Source organism: Orycteropus afer, unplaced genomic scaffold (assembly GCF_000298275.1).
Source record: "Orycteropus afer afer isolate SDZICR_OR568_19922 unplaced genomic scaffold, OryAfe1.0 scaffold00053, whole genome shotgun sequence".
NCBI lineage: Eukaryota > Metazoa > Chordata > Mammalia > Tubulidentata > Orycteropodidae > Orycteropus > Orycteropus afer.
In genome coordinates, this window is record NW_006921640.1 from 7,407,266 (window position 1) to 7,426,802 (window position 19,537).

Consider the following 19,537-nt stretch of genomic DNA (forward strand, 5'->3'; position numbering starts at 1 on the left):
AGTCAATGTCATGAGATAACGTGTGTGTGAACTGCTGTATGGAAAGTGAATTTGCTCTGTAAACTTTCACCCAAATCACAATTGAAAAAAAAAAAAAAAAAGATTTACTGCCTTGGAAACCCAAGGGGAGTCACTAAGAGTCAGAATAGACTTAATGGCCATGAGTTTGGTGGTTTCTGTTTTTGTTTTGGTTCTTCAGCTCAGGATTGCTGGTGGTGCTTGGCTTCTAACCATAGGTTGGTGGTTCAAACTCACCAGTCACTCCACATGATAAAGATGTGGCAGTCTGCTTCCGTAAATATTACAGACTTGGAAACCCTATGGAGCAGTTCTACTCAGTCCTCTAGGGTCACTCTGAGTCGGAATTGACTTAACGGCAAAGGGTTTGGTCTGCAACCCTGTAGGCCAGCAGAGTTCTCCAGCCTGACACCTGACCCATGGATTTGGGACTTGCCAGCCCACACAATTGTATGAGCCATTTCCTTGAACTGAATTCCTCTCTATACAGCTATGTATACGTTTCACTGGTTTTGCTCCTCTAGAGAACCCAGACTAAAATACTAGTTAACAGGAAAATGCAAATGAAAACCACAATGGCTAAAATGAAAAAAAATAAACATTACCCATTACTGGCAAGGATGTGGAACAACTGGAGTATCAACTGGTACAATCATTTTGGGAAATTTTTTGGCAATAACTACTAAAACTGAACATTAGTTCACCTTACCAAACCTCACACCAAACCCACTACTATCAAGTTGATTCTGTCTCAAAGTGACTTCCACTGGGTTTCCAAGGCTGTGAATATTTATGGAAGCAGACTGCCTCATCTTCCTCCCACAGAGCAGCTGGTGAGTTTGAACTGCTGACCTTATAGTTTGCAGCTGAATGCTTTACTCACTCTGCCACTAGAGCTTTTAATGCCACCTTATGACCCAGTGATATATACTCCAAACAAACACATCCATATGTTCACCAGAAAACATGCACAAAGAGTGTTCACAACAATATTATTTATAACAGTGAAAAACTGGAAATAATCCAAATGCCATCAACAGTAGAAAGGATAAACAAATTGTGGTATATTCACACAATAGGATACTTTCAGCAATGAGAATGAATGAACTACTGCTAAACACAACACAATGGAGTAAACAATGGATAAACATAATGTTGAGTAAAAGAAGCTAGACACATACAGTGGGTCACATTTATATAATATTCAAGAACAGGCAAAATAATCTATGATGATAGAAGACAGAGTAGTGGGTAGTGGGGTGTTAGTGACAGGAAAGTGGCTTAGGGGGAGATTTAGAGGTACTTCGAATATTCGGCTCCTGACCAGATGCTGGCTATACAAGGGTATGTTTGTGAAAATTTTAAAAGTTGTGTAATTATGATTTGTCTACTTTAAATATGTTAAAACTTTTAGACATTTTAAGAAAAATTCCTTTACAAATAAAAGCCCTAAACCAGTTGCATTCAAGTCAATTTGGATTCATGGCAACCCCAGAGTAGAACTGTTTTCAATGGCTAATTTTTTGGAAGTAGATGCCAGGTTTATCTTTCAAGGCAGTTCAAGGGTTCAAGGGTTTACCTGAACTGCCAAACTTTCAGTTAGGAGCCAAGGGCGTTAATAATTTGTACCACCCAGAGGCCCATAGAAAATTTTCTACTGGGGAAGAAAAGAGCAAAGACAGGCCTGAGGATGAAGGTGTGAGATGCATCCAAACAGAAGAACACCTGAAGCCTGGAGACCATGAAGGGGCCGCAGGCTGTGCCTCTCTACTCAACTCCTTCAGTTGGCCAATGAAAACCTTATGAATAGCAGTTTGTAAGGAAGGAGTTCTCCACTCAACTCCTAAGCCAAGATCCTTACAGATAAGGGCAAGGTCTAATTGTTTTTCTGAAAACATTTCTAATACATTGCATGAAGGTACACAATAGATGTTTGTTGAATGAGTGACTAAACATAAGGAAGGAATCCCTGCAGGAGGTGAAATAGAGTTATAGACATGGAGTCCAAGAGACCAGCACTCCAACTTTCAGTTTCTTTGTTGCTCAGTTTCTCCACATGAAAACTGAGGACGATGATAACTCCCCCACCCCAGAAATGTTAGAACAAATGGAATGATTCAATTAAAGCAGTATAAACACTTAAGCACAGCTTCTGGGCTCTGATGTACCCCATTTGCTTCTATATAGGGTCACGGTGGAGAGTTCTCAGCTTCTACATCTGCAGTTCTTCAAAACTCAGCCCTTCTGTTTGCAATACACAATATTTCATTTTACTCTATTTTTATAGATTTGCGATTTCCAAAGCCAATATAACTCTTCTTCGATGCAATTACATTTTCATATCTTCTAGGAAAAAGTGCCTATCATAAATGCCTCTGTGCCTGACTGGAAGCAAGCAGGTTTTTGGACTACCCTGACTTTAGGTGACAGGGAGGTATCATTTGTGCTAAGAGCTGCTGGAAGAACTCTCACCCACTAGGAATCCTACCCTCCAGGTGATTCCTATATTCACTAGCAAATGTTCCTTGCCTGGAGCTACTGGGTTTAAAAGGATAAGCTTTATTCTTCCTGCAGTTTTATAGTTTAATTGTTCTAAATCTTTATTGGTGGCATAGTGCCTAAGGCATTTGACTGCCAACCTGAAGGCTGGCAGTTCACACCCACCAGCCACTTCTAGGAAAGAAGATTGGACAATCTACTTTCTCAGTGATATTGCCTTGGAAACCCAAGGAGGGGTCTCTATGAGTTGGGATTGACTCATGGCAGTGAGTGAGTGAGAAGTTTTTATTATCAGTTAGATGTTAAAGAGGCTCCTCCCCTCTCCTCTCTGGTCCCTTCTTTTCCCCTCCCACCTGACTCCTAGCGACCCCTCCTTGGGTTTCTGAGGCAATATCACTACTGAAGTAGATTGTCCAATCTTCCTTCTGAGGAGGGGCTGGTGGGTTTGAACCACCAGGCTTCTGGTTAGCAGTCAAGTGCCTTAGGCACTATGCCACCAGAGCTCTCTATAGTAGTAGTGGCTAAGGCATTTGGCTGCTAACCAGAAGGCTGGTGGTTTGAACCCACCAGCCACTCTGCATAAGAAAGATGAGGCAGTCTGCTTCCATAAAGATTTATAGCCTTGGAAATCTAATGGAAGTCACTATGAGTTGGAATCGACTCGATGGCAGTGAGGCAGTAGTGTTGTTGTTGTTATGTGCCGTCAAGTTGGACCTGACTCATAGCGACCCCTCCTTGGGTTTCTGAGGCAGTATCACTACGGAAGTAGATTGCCCCATCTTCCTTCCAAGGAGTGGTTGGTGGGTCTGAACCACCAGCCTTCTGGTTAGCAGTCAAGTGCCTTAGGCACTATGCTACCAGAGCTCCTAGGGAGTAGTATAGAAGTATTAAAACTGATCTTGGTTTTAGGTAAAGTAGGACATCACCTGGGTCTCCTAACCCATTGCATTTCTTGCTAATGTAAACATCTCTGTAATGAAGATCTCTGGACATAAATTTTTAGTTACTTATCAGCTATTTCCTAAGTTTACACTCCTAGGGTATTGGTGAATTGATAGGTAATTAATGGGCAATCTATTCCGTGAAAGGCAGAGTAGGGGAGTGGTTAAGGGCACAAACTCCAGAGTCAGATGCAAAGGCTTGAATCCTAGCTCTGCCTCTTACAAGTTGTGTGACCTTGGGCAAATTGCTAATCTCTCTGTCTTTGTAAAATGATACCAATCTCACAGAGTTGTTGTAAAGATTGTTAGGTGTTACTGAGTCAATTTTGACTCATAGTGATTCCTTGTGACAGAGTAGAACTGCCCCATAGGGTTTTGTAGGCTGTAAACTTTATGGGAGCAGATTGCCAGGTCTTTCTCCTGTTGAGCTGTTGGGTGCGTTCAAACCTCCAATCTTTAGGTTACCAGTCAAGCACTTAACCATTGCATCTTTAAGATTAAATGAGTTAATATATGAAAACTACTTGGAATTGCCTAGAACATGCTATGTACCCTGTGTCTGCTGCCATTTATTATTATTATTATACAGGAGTCTCTGGAGGTGCAAGTGGTTAACATGCTTGGCTGCTGTCTGAAAAGTTAGATGTTCAAGTCTACTCAGAAGTACCTCAGAAGAAAGTCCTGGTGAGCTACTTCCAAAAAACCAGCCACTGAAAACTCTATGGAGCACCTGTGGAGCACAGCTCTACTCTCCACATATGGGCTCACCGTGGACGGCAAGTGTGTTCCTTATTTCATAATTACTTTCTTCTTTGCCCCTGTCAAATAGAATTTCATGTTGGTGCTGCCTCCTAGGATGGTCAGGAGATCCAGTCACTGAAATGACTAAGACTTGGTTTTGGGTTGGCAGCTGCCTTGTGGGGAGAGCTGAGCCTTGGCAAACAAATGTACACAGCCTGATCCAGAAGAATTGAAGCGGAATTTTTAACCAACAACTGGGATCCTCTTTATGAACATTGCCTTCAGAGCTCTGTCCTTGGGAGGCCACCCACTTAAACTGACAATGCTGCCATAGCTCAAAACATTCTTGGAATTTCCCTGACACCTTATCCCCTACCACCACCCCAATCCAAAGTTAATCGCTTCCCTTAGCATTTGGGAAAGAACTTCTTTTTAAAACTTAATCAACCATTCTTAGATTAACAGTCATTTGTGTATACATCTGTCTCCCATACAGGATTGCAATCCCCTTGAAAACAGCAAGCTTGTCTCATTTAGTCCCATATCCCCTCACCCTTGCCCAATATACATGTTGGTTTTGTTGCTAAGTTGAGTTGAGCTTGACTTTGGGAAGTTCATGCAAAGCTGATGGGGCATTCTGAAAAGACCCAATGTAGCCAGTCTGTGTCCTCAATGTGAATTTGTGAATTTGACTTCAGGAAAAGCCATAAAGTAATTCTAAGCCAAGTTTGGTGAATGAATCAAGCAAGGCCAATTCTATCCTATAAATAAGTTTATAAGATTGGTTTCTTTGGGTGGCTTGCAAGCCAGGTCTAGAAGCCATCTGCCAGAAGCTTTCCAAAAAAAAAAAAAAAAGTATTTTGAGCAGCACCAGTGCCTTTAGAATAGGCGTGTTCTCACTTCTAGGCTTTGGGCCAGGCGAGCATTCCTGAGTGGAGATGTAATGCTAAAGGCTGGCCACAAGAGGGGGTATGTGTTCCAGACTCCACAACAAGGGCTTTGGCTGTCACAATTCCTCCTCGAACTTTTCATAAAGACTTGCAGCCAGAGCAGCTGCAGTTCACATCTCAGTCAGTACCTAGCAGAGCTGCTTGGTGCCTCCACAGATCATCTCCTGAATGCTTCTGTTGCCTGTGGTTGACCGAGGTGCCAAGACAGGGCTCAGGGACCCCCTGGCTTCAGGTCCCCCATCTGCAGCCCCCAAGGCAGAGGTTGAGTCTTGCCTCCTGACCTGGTTCTCCTGGAAAGTGACCTCTTGTGGTCCTTCTCTGAGACAAGTTACTGGGAGCCCCTGCAGCCACTTTCTATGATTCCATCTGTGTTTGGCTGGCTGTGGAGAAACGCTCTGAGGGGCTACCTTTGCCTCAGTGTGACAGCAGCAAGCTCTCTTTACACCATGGGCAAGGCCAGAAACTAAGGCGACTGACTCCTCAACCTCAGCAGTGGGGCACTCAGGTGAGTTTGGGCATTATCTTTCTCCCAGCACCTAGGCATGGTGTCCAAAGGCCGCCAGAGGAGACTGGGAGAGACAGCCTGCTGTGGGAATCCTTAGGGTGTAGAGCGGGATGGAGTCTGCTCCAGGTGGAAAGATCAGCTGGGCCCTCCTTCAGCTGCCTGGGCCAGAGAGCGTGATCTTGCGTGTGGGATGCCAGAGGGGAGCTATTGCCTTTGGGACAGCTCTCTGTCTGGCTTGTGTCACAGCTGAAGAGCCTATTCAGGGAGCAGACAGCACAGGTGACAGCCTGAAGTTGGATCAGTGCCCTACATGTTCAGTATGTGCATGTGTGTGAATCCACAGGTGGAACATGTGAAAGGAGAGATTATTTATAAAACATCTGCACCTCTCCAGCTTTGGGTTATGATTTGAGAGGTTAACTAAGTACAGTTAGAAGGGGAAAAGGGCCTACAGCCTATTTGGGGATTCACAGTGATTTTTACTTGGTTTTGATGATTTCAAAACTAGGAGATCCAAAGGAAAGCTGCAAGCCCTACAGAGCTAGAAGCTAGAATGCAGAGAGGCTGTCTTAAGAGAAGTAAGGCATGTGCCACCCCCTCGGCAGAAAGAATTTAGGGAGTTCTTCTGATGCCTGATGCCTGTAGAGGGAATTAGAGAGTCAGGGTCCAGATGTCTGCCCTGAGGCTGAATTTGTGATTGCCTTTTGCAAAGGCAATCCCATGCAGCATTGGCTAGGCAGGAGGGAGACCTTTGGGACCTGGGAGACCCCTTCCTCCAACTCTGGCTATTTGGTAGGTTCAGAAGATGCTGGGATCTTGGTTCTTAACCAGCTCATTGACTGGTGACTCCCTGATGACCCCATTCTTAAAGCCCTCTCATGTGCATTATCCCCTGGACCCTTGAGAGGAGCTCTGGTGGTGTAGTGCCTAAGGCTTTTGATTCCTAACCAGAAGGCTGGAAGTTCAAACTCACCAGCACTCCTCAGAAGGACGACTGGGCAATCTACTTCCATAGAGATACTACCTCGTAAACCCAAGGAAGGGTCACTATGAGTCGGATTGACTCTACAGCAGTGAGTTTGGATTTTTTTTTTTTTTTTTGGTACCCTTGAGTGGTTGGTAGACATTCTTCCTCCTGCCTTTAGAAGTGATGAACCTGAGGTGAATGAGATCAGCTGATTGGGCCAAGTTTCCCCAACTAATGAGTAGTGAAGCCAGGATACAAACCGTGTCCTCTGGAAACCTCCTGGGCTGGGCAGAGGATCAGAGCTTTTCAGCTCAGAGATGTACAACCTGGAAGGAGAGTTCTAGCCTCTAACCTATCTTCCTAAACACCCTGGGTAAAAATCACCTGGGAAGAGTGAAGACATCCCTAAGAGGCCAGTAAAATGTCCCTTACCTGTTTACAAGAAGGCCCCACCTTTGACTGCAAACACTACCAGTGCAGGTTACTTGCCTTAGTCCACGTCACTTTGGCTTCCTTGCTGTGCTAATGTTTTCTGGGCCTGAGTCCCTGCTCTTTGAGTTCACTGAGCTTCTCCTGGGTCTCAAGGCCCCCACCTGCTGGGGTAGGTTGGCTGGCTCTGAGATGTGATTTTTCTCTGGGCTTGGACCCTTAGGGTAATCACCAAAAGGCACTGACACATGCTTCTGGGCAAAGTACTCATGGCTGAGCCAGTGTCCTATGTAGAAAGGCCTCTGCCTTGTGCCTGGTCCTTCTCTGACCTTCACTGCTCTTGCCTGTTAGGGCCTCAGTTGGTTTATCTTTAAAATGGGAATGACATCACTGTCCTGCCCCTCATAGTGCAGCTGGGAGAACAGCGAGATCCTGGATAGCAAGGTCTTGGGGTTGCTGCACATGAGAGGGGCTTTTCCACAATTGCCAGCACCCTTAGCAGTTCCTGAGAGCATGAACTTAGCCTCGCCTGAGAGCATGAACTTGGCCCAAAGGCTTATAAGACCAATGATCTAAGGGTCCAAATTCTAACCCCCACTCCCCAGGAAAGAAAAACAACCCAAAGTAAAACCTAGGGCAAACAGAACGTTCTTAGGTTTCACTTCCAAGTAACAAACATTAGCAGAATTGGCCGAGCATTACCAAACTCATCTCACTCACATCTGGCCTCCTGCTCTGCACCGAGCCCCTCTCCTCACCGACTCCCCAGGGCTCCCGCCTACCAGTTGAGGGGTGGGGAGGAGGGGCAGCCTCACAGACAGATTCCAGACAATGGCTTTGCATTCCAGCTCTAGTCCAGGAGCTGATGGAAAGATGAGGAAAGTGGAAATGAAGACAGGGCCCTCACCTCCACTCCCCCACAGGCAGTGCCCCATTGGGCCCCTGTGCCACCTCGGGCAGCAGAGGCTGTTGCCTTTGGCAGAGAGTGGGTTGTCCCTGCATAAGAGACACCCGCCTTCTGCTTCCCAGCTCAGCAGGAGAGAGGCCGGAGGGAGGGTGCCACATACAGTGCTGAGGAAACGAGGGAGGGGGCCCTGCAGCTGAGCAGCAGTGGAGCTCTCAGAGCCCCACCAAGGTCCTTACTGGGTGGAGGACTTGGATGGAGATACGATTATTAATATATTAGCAAACTGTTACCATGTGGCCAGGACACAACAATGACAGGACAGAGAAGCTGGGGTGGAAGGTATCTTAGGACTTGGAGGGACTTCTAGGGCAGGAAGGAGAGATCCTGGCAGAGCTGTGGACTCCCTTCTTGAGCCTCTCCCATGGGTTGTGTGGTAGTTATGTTTGTGTGTCAACTTGGCTGGGCCTGGTTGAGTGGCAGGCCAGCTGGTGGTAGTTATTCCCCATGATGGGACTGGCAATCAGCTCCATGATGGGATCTACCACAAGCAGCTGAGAGCTGCCTTTGGACTGTGCTCTGCTTCCTGTATTTAAGGAGAAGCCTTGGTAATGGTCTGTAGCCTATGGCACGCTTGGACTCTGCATGTAGCCGTGTCATTGCTCAACAGCCTGCTATCCTATGCCGACTTTGGGACTTACAATGGACTTAAGTTAATGGCCTGTCGTGTGGTTTGGTAACATCGGGACTGTGCCTTTTTACTTGTTAACCTTGGGGCTTCTCAGCCTCAGCAGCCAGCATCTGTCTGAGTGAAGAAAAGCCTCTAGCTCCAGTGGGCTGGGAGCAGGAGGCAGAGATGGACCCCAAGGTTGAGGGGCTTTCACCCAACCCCTAAAGCCTGGCACTTTGCACTTGGACTTAAAGCCTCCAAATTGTAAGAGTAAACTCCTGTTTATTAAGGCTGTCCCATTTGTGGTATATTCCTATCAGAGTGGCACTAAGTAACCAGAACAGGCTGGAAGAAAGGTCCACAGAAATCAGGAACACCATGATTGTGTGTGCATGTGTATGTATGTGTGTGTATGTATGTGCATGGTTGTGTGTGCAGGGCATGTAGAGTCTCATGACTTGAAGAGACAAGACAAGAAGCTCCTATCCCTTGTCAGCCATTGCAAGGACAGTTGTTATAGCAACTGGTCAGTTCTGGCCTCTTCTCAGCCCTGAAGTCAGAAGCCTCTAGAGACAAAGTTCAAGTCATGAAAATAGGATTCATATTTTGCTTTGTGTGGAATAGTGATGCTGCCAGCCTCCTTCCTTCATTATCCCTATTTAGGAAATGGTAACGATGCCTCACCCTGTCTCTGAAGAGGAACTGATTGGCTGATTCATTCAATCAACGAGTATTATTTCCCCACTGCCATGTGCCAGGCTCTGTGATACCTCCTCCCCATCTCCCAGGACACCTGGCTCCAGTGCCTCCTGGGCTCAGGATTTAGTTTGCTCAGGCTCTGAGCTGGTGACTCATCCTCTTAAAAGTTTTTAACTTCCAAAAAATTCATTTTTAAAAATGGATTATTTTGGTAAATATCATCCAAATAGTCAAAGAGCATCATAAGTGAGGCTCCAGATGAGCTAATGGCTGGAACTGAGATAAAATAGAGAATAGTTTGTAAAATCATTGAGTGTATATGTAAGACGAAGAAGACAGCATTTTGTGTAAACAAATACTTTGCAACTTGGCTTGAAAAATGGATTTTTCTAATTATACAATTAATACAAACTCATCACAGGAAACAAACAAAATACCCAGAAAATCCAGAATATCCAAAATACCCAAAAAAGCAGAAAGAAGTATAAAGTCCCTATAGTCACCTCCAGCTAGAGGCTTATAAAAAAAATCTCTCATTCAGAGCAACCCATAACATCACTGGGTACAGCTTTCCCAGTTCATTTATATACGCACATAAATATTCACATATATTACAAAATGGGGTCATGGTACACATTGTTGTATAAACTGATTTTTCTCTTAAAGTAGTATAGCACTTTTCCAAGTCCATGGATATATTCCTGAAACTCTTTTTAATGGATCTATGAGGTAGTTAGGAGTCAGCCTAGGGCACCATCTGGACACCATGGCCTTCCTCTTTTTAAGAAACTGGGGACACTATCCTGAGGCTGCTTGCTCCAGGGAGAGGAGTCACTACTATGGTCCCAGTGAACCAAGCTCCTCTGACAAGGCCAACTGTTTGGGTTTGAGAACAGTTCTTTCTCAGAGTGTTGGCTGGTGCGACACCCCAGAGGAACCTCACTCAATTCCCATTATGTTTAGTGTTCCTCCTTTCTACCCAAGGTTAAAACCCAACTCTCTCTGACATGTCCAGAGCTTCAAAGGGCTCAGAAACTTCCCCACCCCAGCACCATTTGGGCCAGCAGAGACTACCCCCCAGTCCACACCTAGCATGGCTTCATCCAGAAAGGCCCCCTGGCATGCCCTTACCTCAGGATTCCATCTGTGAGTTGTTGAAAGGAAGGGGATGGATCTCAAGATCAGAAGAGTCCAAAGTGGATTTCCCAAGCAATAAGGAAATTGAGGAAGAGGTGGTGGTAGGGGACTGGGACCCTAGAACTTGGAAGATGGCACCTTGATCCTAATGATGAGGTGAGGTCCTAGGTTCAGGATCAGGTCATGGGGGTGAATGCTTTGTTCTATGTTGTGTTTCCATCTACTGTTCATTCATTTTTTCTCCCTTGCCTGCTTCCTCACTCTCCTCTCCTCTTCTCCTCTTGGCTGCTGCAGGGCAGGATGGAGAACAAAGCCATGTACCTGCACACTGTCAGCGACCGAGATACTGGCTCCATCTTTGAGGAGCCCTTTGATGGCAGAAGCCTCTCCAAGCTGAACCTTTGTGAGGATGGTGAGTTCTTTAGGCTACACCTTGGGTTGGGCTAGAATGTCTTCCCTAGAAGTGGGAAAGGAACTTGCCTGCCCCCTACCCCAAACTTGGCATTGCCCCAGGGTGTTGGTGACCTCCTCATCTGATTCTGCATATTTTGAACTTCATGCTTTGAAAGTTCTTTTCCATGTGTTTGCTCATTCATTCATCTCAACAAACCTGTGAAATTGGCAAGGTGGGTACACATTTTACAGAGGCTGAGAAAAGCATTAAGGATCATGTAGTCAGTCAGTCACAGAGAAATTCCAGCACTGAGTCTTCTGACTCCCAGGGCAGTACTCTTGCCTCTATACCACTTACTCTAACTGAGTGAGGCTCTTGTCAGACAAGGGCATCCAAGCCAATCAGCCCAGTCCTCTCAAATGAGGAGCATTCTGAACAGAGAACATATTTCTCCCATGTGCTCATTCACCCCCTGGGGAATACCCATTCCAGTGATCCACAAAGGCACTCACTCATCTTTGGGGACTGGTTATTTACTAAAACTCTGGGGATTCAACTGATGTAGCTTCCTCAAAGGGATATCAAAGTACTTTACCAACAACCTGACTCTTCTGCACCCAGCACGAAGTTTGACCTTTAGTGGGTGCTTAATAAATGCTTGCTGCATAAATGAATAGACTCTTCTTGGCAGTAAATGTAGAAGAAAGTATCAACCCAATTTGAAAGATGAATAAAATGAGGCTTTGAGAAGGTTCTTGTGTAGACATATGGCCAATCAGATAGAGTCAGGCCTGGATTCAAGTTCCTATCAAGCCCTGGACTTGACTTTACTCCACTCTGCCTTTATCTTGAATTTACTCAAAAAGAGAAATGACTCCCCTCGTGCCTCAAACCTGTCTTTCCTCTCACAAGGGGCTGAGTGTAGGAAAGGAAACTGTGGCTCAGACAGGCAGGGGGGCAGGGATAGTCTGAATAGATAGAGGAGACCAGGAGATTTGGGCTTCTGACCAATATGCCTCCTTGTTCTGCCCCAATGAACTGCCCACCATTTCAGTTCTACCTCTGGATTCCAGTCAATAACATATTTTAAGTGCCCACAATGTCCCAGATATGCTCTCAAGAACAGTTAAAACAGCCCTTGACCTCCAACAATTTACAATCCCAGGGGAAGGGAATGGTGTGCTGACTAACCATAATATATGACTGATAAAAATTAATGTAATTATTGGAATAAACCAGGTAGAAGGGTTTCTGGAAAAGGCCTTGAAGACTGAATGAGATTTTATAGAAGAAGCAAAACCAGTGAAGAAGTATATCTAGATCTAGTTATACAAAGAGAGAGAGAAAGAGAAAGAGAAATTTATCTCAAGGAAATGGCTCATGCAGTTGTAGAGGCTGGCAAGTCCCAAGTCTAGGGGTCAAACATCAAGGTGGAAGCTTCTCCTGACTCGTGAAGCTGCGGGAGTTGATGAACCCGAGGCTGGCAGGCAATACAGCAGGCTGCTGGCTTTGGAGACTGATGAATCCAAGATCAGCAGGTAAAATGGCAGATTGTTGGCTTATAGGTTGTGAAGGCAATAATCCCAAGATTGGCAGGCAATATGGCAGGCCACTGGTTCATGTCCAGATAATGATGAGTCAGATGAAGGATGCCAAGCAAAAAGCCAGAGACCTTTCCCGGAGCTCTTCTGTATATATTGAAAGCAGGTCACACCCTGAAGGAAACTCCCTTTCAACTCCCTTTCTGCTCACAGCAGATCGCATCATGGAGGTGATTACATTATATCAGATCTCATCACGGGGGATGACTACATTATAACTGCTAAACCACTTAGAGTCACAGCTCAGCCTAGTGGACACACAACCTTAACAATTCAGATGGGGAGAGGTATTCCATGCTGAGTTACTCCAAACCAGAGCAACATCTCGGTGAGGCTCGTGGCCACGTGGGAGGTCAGGAAGGATCCTGGGGAGCTGAGTCCCTGGCCCTTGCTCAGCCCTCCCCATCAGCATATCAAGGAAGGTGAAGCTGGCTTTCTATATTCCTGATCTAGCCTTTTCCCCCACTGACACTTTAGCAAAGAGGGCTGGTTTTGCAAGAAAGTATGGAGTACACATAGTAGGAAAATTTAAAGACACTCAAGGCCAGCCTGGATGCCAGTGGGGAAGGGCAGGGTGAGGGGCCATAGGAATGGAAAGGCCTTGGGGGGATGGTACTACTGGAGCATTGTACCTTCTTTTCCTTTCCTTATATTACTCATTGTTTTTCTGAACCTAATGAGGAAAAACTCATTTGGACCAGAAAAAAAAAAAAAAAAAAAAAAACTCACTGCTGTTGAGTTGGGTCCGACTCATAGCGACCCCTCCTTGGGTTTCCAAGGTGGTATCACTATGGAAGTAGATTGCCCAATCTTCCTTCTGAGGAGCGGCTGGTGGGTTTGAAGCAGAAGCACTGGAAAATAATGTTGATCTCAGACACTGTGCTTTCTAAGATCCCCAGGTGTGGGGAGAATCCATTCAGAGGGCAGTTTTAGAGCCATGCTTACATGACTCCTGTGATGTGGCATCTCTGGGTGGTGCAAATGGTTAACATGCTTGACTGCTAACTGAAATTTTGTAGGTTTCAGTCGACCCAGGAGCACCTTGGCAGAAAGGCCTGGTGATTTACTTTTAAAAAATCAGCCTTTGAAAACCCTATGGAGCACAGTTATACTCTGACACACATGGGGTCACCATTGAGTTGCAAACAGCTGGGAGATAAACCTGAGGCATAGGGCACATGGGAAAACCAGGAAGACTGGAGTGTTGAGATTAATCCAATGGTTTAAAAGCTTGTGGATTTGTGGTTTGACTTCCTTTCCTCTTCATTTCAAGGAGGAAAACAGTGAAGTCTGAGTTGGGAAAATTCAAACCAGATTTGATCTGTTTCTCCAGGATTTTGATTCTTCTTTGATCCTGGACTCTGGATGGGAGAGCATAGGGCTGGTCATGGGAAGTGTGAGGAAGGTTGACAGGAGAGAAGAGAGATAGAAAGAGATGGGGAAGGGGAGGGAGACCCCAAGTGCAAGTGAGCCAAAGTCAAAGCCATATCATGGGTCTTCAGTAAATTAAAGTATTGGGGCTTATAAGCCCTTCAGGAAAAGAGATAGGGAGGAAGGCAAGAGAGAAGGTTCAGAGCTGACCCTAAGGATGTTAGGATCAATGGAAGCAAAGTAGTCAAAGTGCAGCCCAGATATTAAAGTATAAATCAGACTTAATGCTGGTGGGACTTTGAAGACATTAGGTTATAAGCATGTTCTTTTAGAGGTCATACATGGCCCACACCCTTTCTGACACACCTAGATTTCCAGCCTCATCCTTCTCACCCCCATCACTCACAACATGAATTCATAGGGGTCTGCCTATACTTTCTTCCTTCTGTGCCTTTGTAGCCACCTTCTAGAACATTCCGCATCCCCCCCCCCCCATCATATTCATATTCCTTACCTGCCAGTACCCAATTCATCCTTTCAAGCTCCATCCCAATGCCATAGTTGCTCCATGAGTTCTCCCATTGAAGTATGTCCCCACTCTGGGAGGTGAGGTGTTTTACTCTGACATAGCACATGCTGTTAGGTAGCATGGCTACTCATCCTTACTGGATGTTCCTTGAGGTTAGAGAAATTGTATCACTCTTCTTTGAATTCTCTTGGTGCCTGGTACACAGCAGGTGCTCAAGAAAGCTTTGTGATTGCTGGTAAGTGACTTGCCCAAGGCTACTCCACTGGTTAGTGGCAGAGCTGGACCCTTAATCCAGCACTCCATAGTTGTAATTCAGGGCTCTGTCTAAGAAAGGAATATGACCAGTTTTGGGGTGAATGGTACTGAGCACTAACTCTCCTCACCTTTGATTCCAAACCAATTGAGAAACAGACTAGGAGCCAGGTGGGAATTAGGATACAGTGTCTGCCTTATTCCTGGTGAAGCTAAATCCAAGGACATGGCTTGGACCTATGGCTTGTCGTTACTTCTCCCAAGTTGAGACCTGGAGTCGTGTTCATGGGGAGACACTCACTCAGCCAGCCACATGGAGGACAGTGACCTGCTCACTTCTCTTTGAGCACAGACCAGCAAGCATGACAGCTTGCACCTGGGCACTCATCAGAAATCAGGACAATTGGATGTCAGGTGATGGCTACCTCCCCAGTCAGATGGGGCAGACCTTCCTTCCAAACACTGAAGTTCTGAGAAGTTCCTATTTTATGGGTTTGGAAAGATTCTCCAGACAGAAAGAAGTTCCCTGCTGCAACTGGAGGTGGGGCCTGGGAAACAAGAGAGGAGGTGTGAGGGGAAGCAGCCTCATGCCACAGGCTGGGCAGGGACCTGTTGTCCAGGGAGCTTCCTCAGCAGAAAGGAAGAGACCTTTACCTGAGCAGTGAGCCTGCTATCACCAAACCACTTCTTCAGATTACTTGTTGCTTTTTCTCACTTCTCACCTCTGCTCTCCTTTTCCTCTTCTCTCCTTTCCTCCCACCCTGATTTATTTCTTACCTTAATCTCACCAGGTGAGAAGGGAAAATAAGGGACTGTCACATGCCTTGGTGCCTCTGTCTCCACACCACGAGATGCCATATTTTGCATGTCAAATCTCCCATCCTTCAAGGCTCACCTTCCCCCTTGCTTGCCCTAGTGATGTCATAGGACCTACCTGCTCTATAGACCTTGGTTAGACCATCTCTCTGCAACCTGGCTCCTGCCTTGTATCTTATTCATTGGCATCTGCACCTGAACTCTACGCTGGGAGGGAAGACCCTGAGGGCAGAGATCAGGCCTTCTAACCTGTCTCCAGTGGACAACAGCAGAGATCCACCTGTGCTGCTGGAAGGGCTAATCCCAGAATGCAGCCTTCCCTGGCCTTGGCATGGTCATTTACACCTCTCTTCAAACAGACAACCAAACAAGAGGACATATGGACCTGCTTTTCTTCTCACCACCTTAACCTCTCTCCTCCTCTTCCCACCCCCTAACCTTCACAGGTTCAGCCTTTGTTTTCTGCTCCTCTATAGCTGTGCGCCCCTGCAGTCTGTGCCTGGGGGAGGAGGATGCTGACGGCTGGGAGTGGATGGTGCTTTGGTGGGGCTTGGCTCCTAGGCTGTGCTTTCCAAAGGCCAGAGAGAAGTGTTAGTGTCAGAAAAATATTGCAGTCATGCTTACTCCTCAGCCTCAGCCTCTCTACGGCTCCTGACATCACCCGCTCCTCTGCAAATGGGAAGCTTGCGCGCAGAGGTAATGAGTTACACATGCTCCTTGCCGCTGTCAGATGCCTGCTTGCTGAGTTTAGGGACTGGGCTCCCATCCCTGGGTTCCTTGCTCAGAAAATTAAATTATCCTCCAAGGAGAATCACCACATCTACCTACTCGTCAATTAAACCTCCCTGGTTTGTTGAGCATAGCTGAGGGCTGGTGAGCCAACTTCTCAATGGCAAAAGTGGATATCCTAGGCCTCACAAAGTGGCACCAACCTCTACAGATTGGAGACTTAAGCATGGAAGCAGGAGAAAAGTAGAGATATTAACTTCTCCAGCCCACTGCACACTCAGGGATTTGCCCTTGGTGGTTAAAACATTTGACTGCTTATTAAAAGTTTCTCCACAGGAGAAAGATGTGACAATCTGCTTCCATAAATATTTATAGCTTCAAAAATCCAATGGAGCAGTTCTACTCTGTCCTACATGGTTGCTATGAGTTGGAATTGACTCGATGGCAGTGGGTTTTTTTTTGTTTAAACAAGAGCAGAAAGGAGTCCTGGTGGTGCAATGATTAAACCCTGGGCTGTTAACTAAAAGATTGGTGGTTAGAGCCCACCTAGCAGATCTGTGGGAGAAAGACCTGGCAATCTGCTCTAGTAAAGATTACTGGAAAGTCTAGAAAACCTTCTGGGTGCAGTTCTACTCTGTCATATTGGGGTCACTATTAGTCGAAATCCGTGACATCTGACAAGAAAATGGTAGAATTCTTGGCTTCCATGTGGGAGACGAGGTTTGATTCCCCACCCAATGCACCTCTTGCACAGTCACCCTCTGTCGGTGGAGGCTTGCACATTGCTATGATGCTGAATAAGTTTTGGGGAGAACTTCCAGACTAAGATGGACTAGAAATAAAGGGCAACTTCTGCAAATCAGTCAATGAAAACCCTATGGATCATAACAGTCCAAAGTGCAACCAATCGTGGAGATGGCACAGGACTGGCAGTGCTTCGTCCATTGTGTGTGGGGTCACCATGAGTTGGGACTGACTTGAGAACGGCTACCACAGCTTCCTTCATGGAATGGCAGACATCTAGAGTTAGACTATTTCAGCAAATCCAAAGCCCCTGAGGTGGGAATGTGTCTCATAAGCAGGAATAGAGGGAAGAAGGAGAAAAAAATAAGATACAAGCAAAGAGGTGATGGTAGATCAGAACATTGAAGACCTTGTAGGCCATTGAAAACACTTAAACTTTTCTTTTCAGTGAAGTGGGGAAACCCTAGAGGGTTTTAAGCAGAGAAATAATCATGAGATGACAAGTTTTAAAATGATTACTCCAGGTTCTGTGTCAAGAATAGACTGAGTTGGAAAAATATGGAAGAAAGGAGTCCAGGTAGGAAGCCACTGAAATAATCCAGGTAAGAAATTTTGGTGTCTCAGAACAGTGTGATAGCAGCAGAGATGGTAAGAAGCAAATTCATTGTGGATACATATTTTTAGATGAGTTAGATGAGAGCTGACAGGATTAGCTGACATATTGGATGTGGGGTGTGAGAAGGCAAGAAGAGGTCCAGGAAGGAACTTGGGTGCACACCCGTGCTGAGAGAGCTAAGACTCAGGGTAATAAGGGCAGCAGGCAAAGAAGACTGAGGAGTAACTAGTGATGGAGGAAAATAAGAAAGCATCGAGGCCTGAAGTGAATTATTGAGGAGGAGGGCATGGCCAATGGGGTCAAGTGCTGCCGAAAGGCCACTAGGTTGAGCCACATGGAGGTCAGTGGTGACCTTTTGAGGGCAAGTTCAGTGAAGTTGGGGTAGGGGAGACTGATTGTTATGGGTTCAAGAGAGTACGAGAACAAATAATCAGAACAGAAATAATGAGAATGTTGACGTGGTAAGGAAAATTAACCAGTGTCATTGAACAATATGTATAGAAATTGTTATGTGGGGAGACACTAGGAAGATGGTGTCATAGCTATAGCCCACATGTTTGTTCCTTCTACCAACTTAATTCCTGAATAACTGGGTAAAGCAGATAGAAATAATGATACTGGAGTTATGAACAACTAAGGAGAAGATAAAGTATCAGATTTAGGGAAGATGGAGAAAAAGAGCAGATTAAACAACTGGGAAAAATAAACTACTAACCAGAAGGCTGTCAGTTCAAACCCACCAGCCACTCCTCAGAAGGAAGGTTGGGCAATCTACTTCTGCAGTGACACCGCCTCAGAAACCCAAGGAGTGGTCACTATGAGTCAGGTCGACTTGACCACGGATAACAATAACAACAGCCCACAGAGACAGAGAGACAGAGAAGGAGAGGACTCATTAGAAATACAAAAGAGGTCAGCAGAGGGAAGGAGAGGGAAAAAAAATCACAGAACCCACAGAGGCACTGGGGACTCAGAATACCCATACTGAGAGTTTTTGGCAGTGACTTTGGGAGCTGAGTAAGTACGATAATCTTACTGGGAAACAGAGCAAGACCCCCCTTGGCTTGGGCTGTGGCAGAGTCCAGAAGGGAGTAGGGGAAAGGGAGAAACTCCCTCTGAGTAGGCAGAGCCTCAGAGTAAGTGCACAACAGTGGGCTGGGGTTCAACTCTTCCACAACCCCTTTTTAGCACAGAGTGGACCAGGGTACTGGCTTCTTGATCCAAGGGGAAAATAGTGGCCCTCTGCCCACTGGGGTCTCTGTCGATTTTGAACTGCAGGTCTTTGATTGACAGTAGGACATCATCATTTGTAGATGTCTCAGGAAGACACAAACTACACTGCCTGTGCTAGCAGTGCTGACTGAACTGTCTTGCCCAAATGTTGCAAATGGGGGCTCACTACTGGAACCTTTTTTTCTTTTTCTTTTTCTTTTTTCCTCTTCTCCCCTGCCTCATCCAGTAGAAGGAACACATTAAACTGGCACCAGGCAACAGGAGTTATTACACCCAACACCTCACCCAATAGGTAACACCAATAACTCCTGCACCACAGAATCAATGACAGACAGTGGCCAACACCTGCTCATCCCAACTCTAAATCCCCTTCACAATGAACAGAGACCTGCACCCACATCCCCACCAGTGATTTCACCAACACAGAGAGATGGAGAGCAACACAGTACAGCCGAGTTAATAACCAAAAAAGTTCACCTGCTCCACACTTTCAGATATGTAGTTGTTGTTATGTGCCATCGAGTCGTCTCCAACTCATAGTGACCCCTCCTTGGGTTTCTGAGGAGGTATCACTACGGAACTGGATTGCCCAAACTGCCTTCCGAGGAGTGGCTGATGGGTTTAAACTGCCAGCCTTCTGGTTAGCAGTCAAGTGCCTTAGGCATATGCCACCACTTTGAGATAACTCTCACTACCATCGAGTTGGATTCGACTCATAGTGACCCCTCCTTGGGTTTCTGAGTCAGTATCACTACGGAAGTAGATTGCCCAATCTTCCTTCCGAGGAGTGGC

At 46.0% G+C, this 19,537-nt stretch overlaps 1 protein-coding gene across 1 annotated transcript in view; it reads left to right on the forward strand.

Moving 5' to 3' along the window:
- Positions 1-10,760: 10,760 nt before the first annotated feature.
- The window catches only part of SCARA5 (scavenger receptor class A member 5), a 180,692-nt gene continuing 171,915 nt past the window's right edge, over positions 10,761-19,537 (forward strand). The window contains exon 1 of the mRNA XM_007938729.2: positions 10,761-10,872. Coding sequence (XP_007936920.1) covers positions 10,761-10,872 — 112 coding nt within the window. The remainder of the gene's footprint in view (positions 10,873-19,537) is intronic.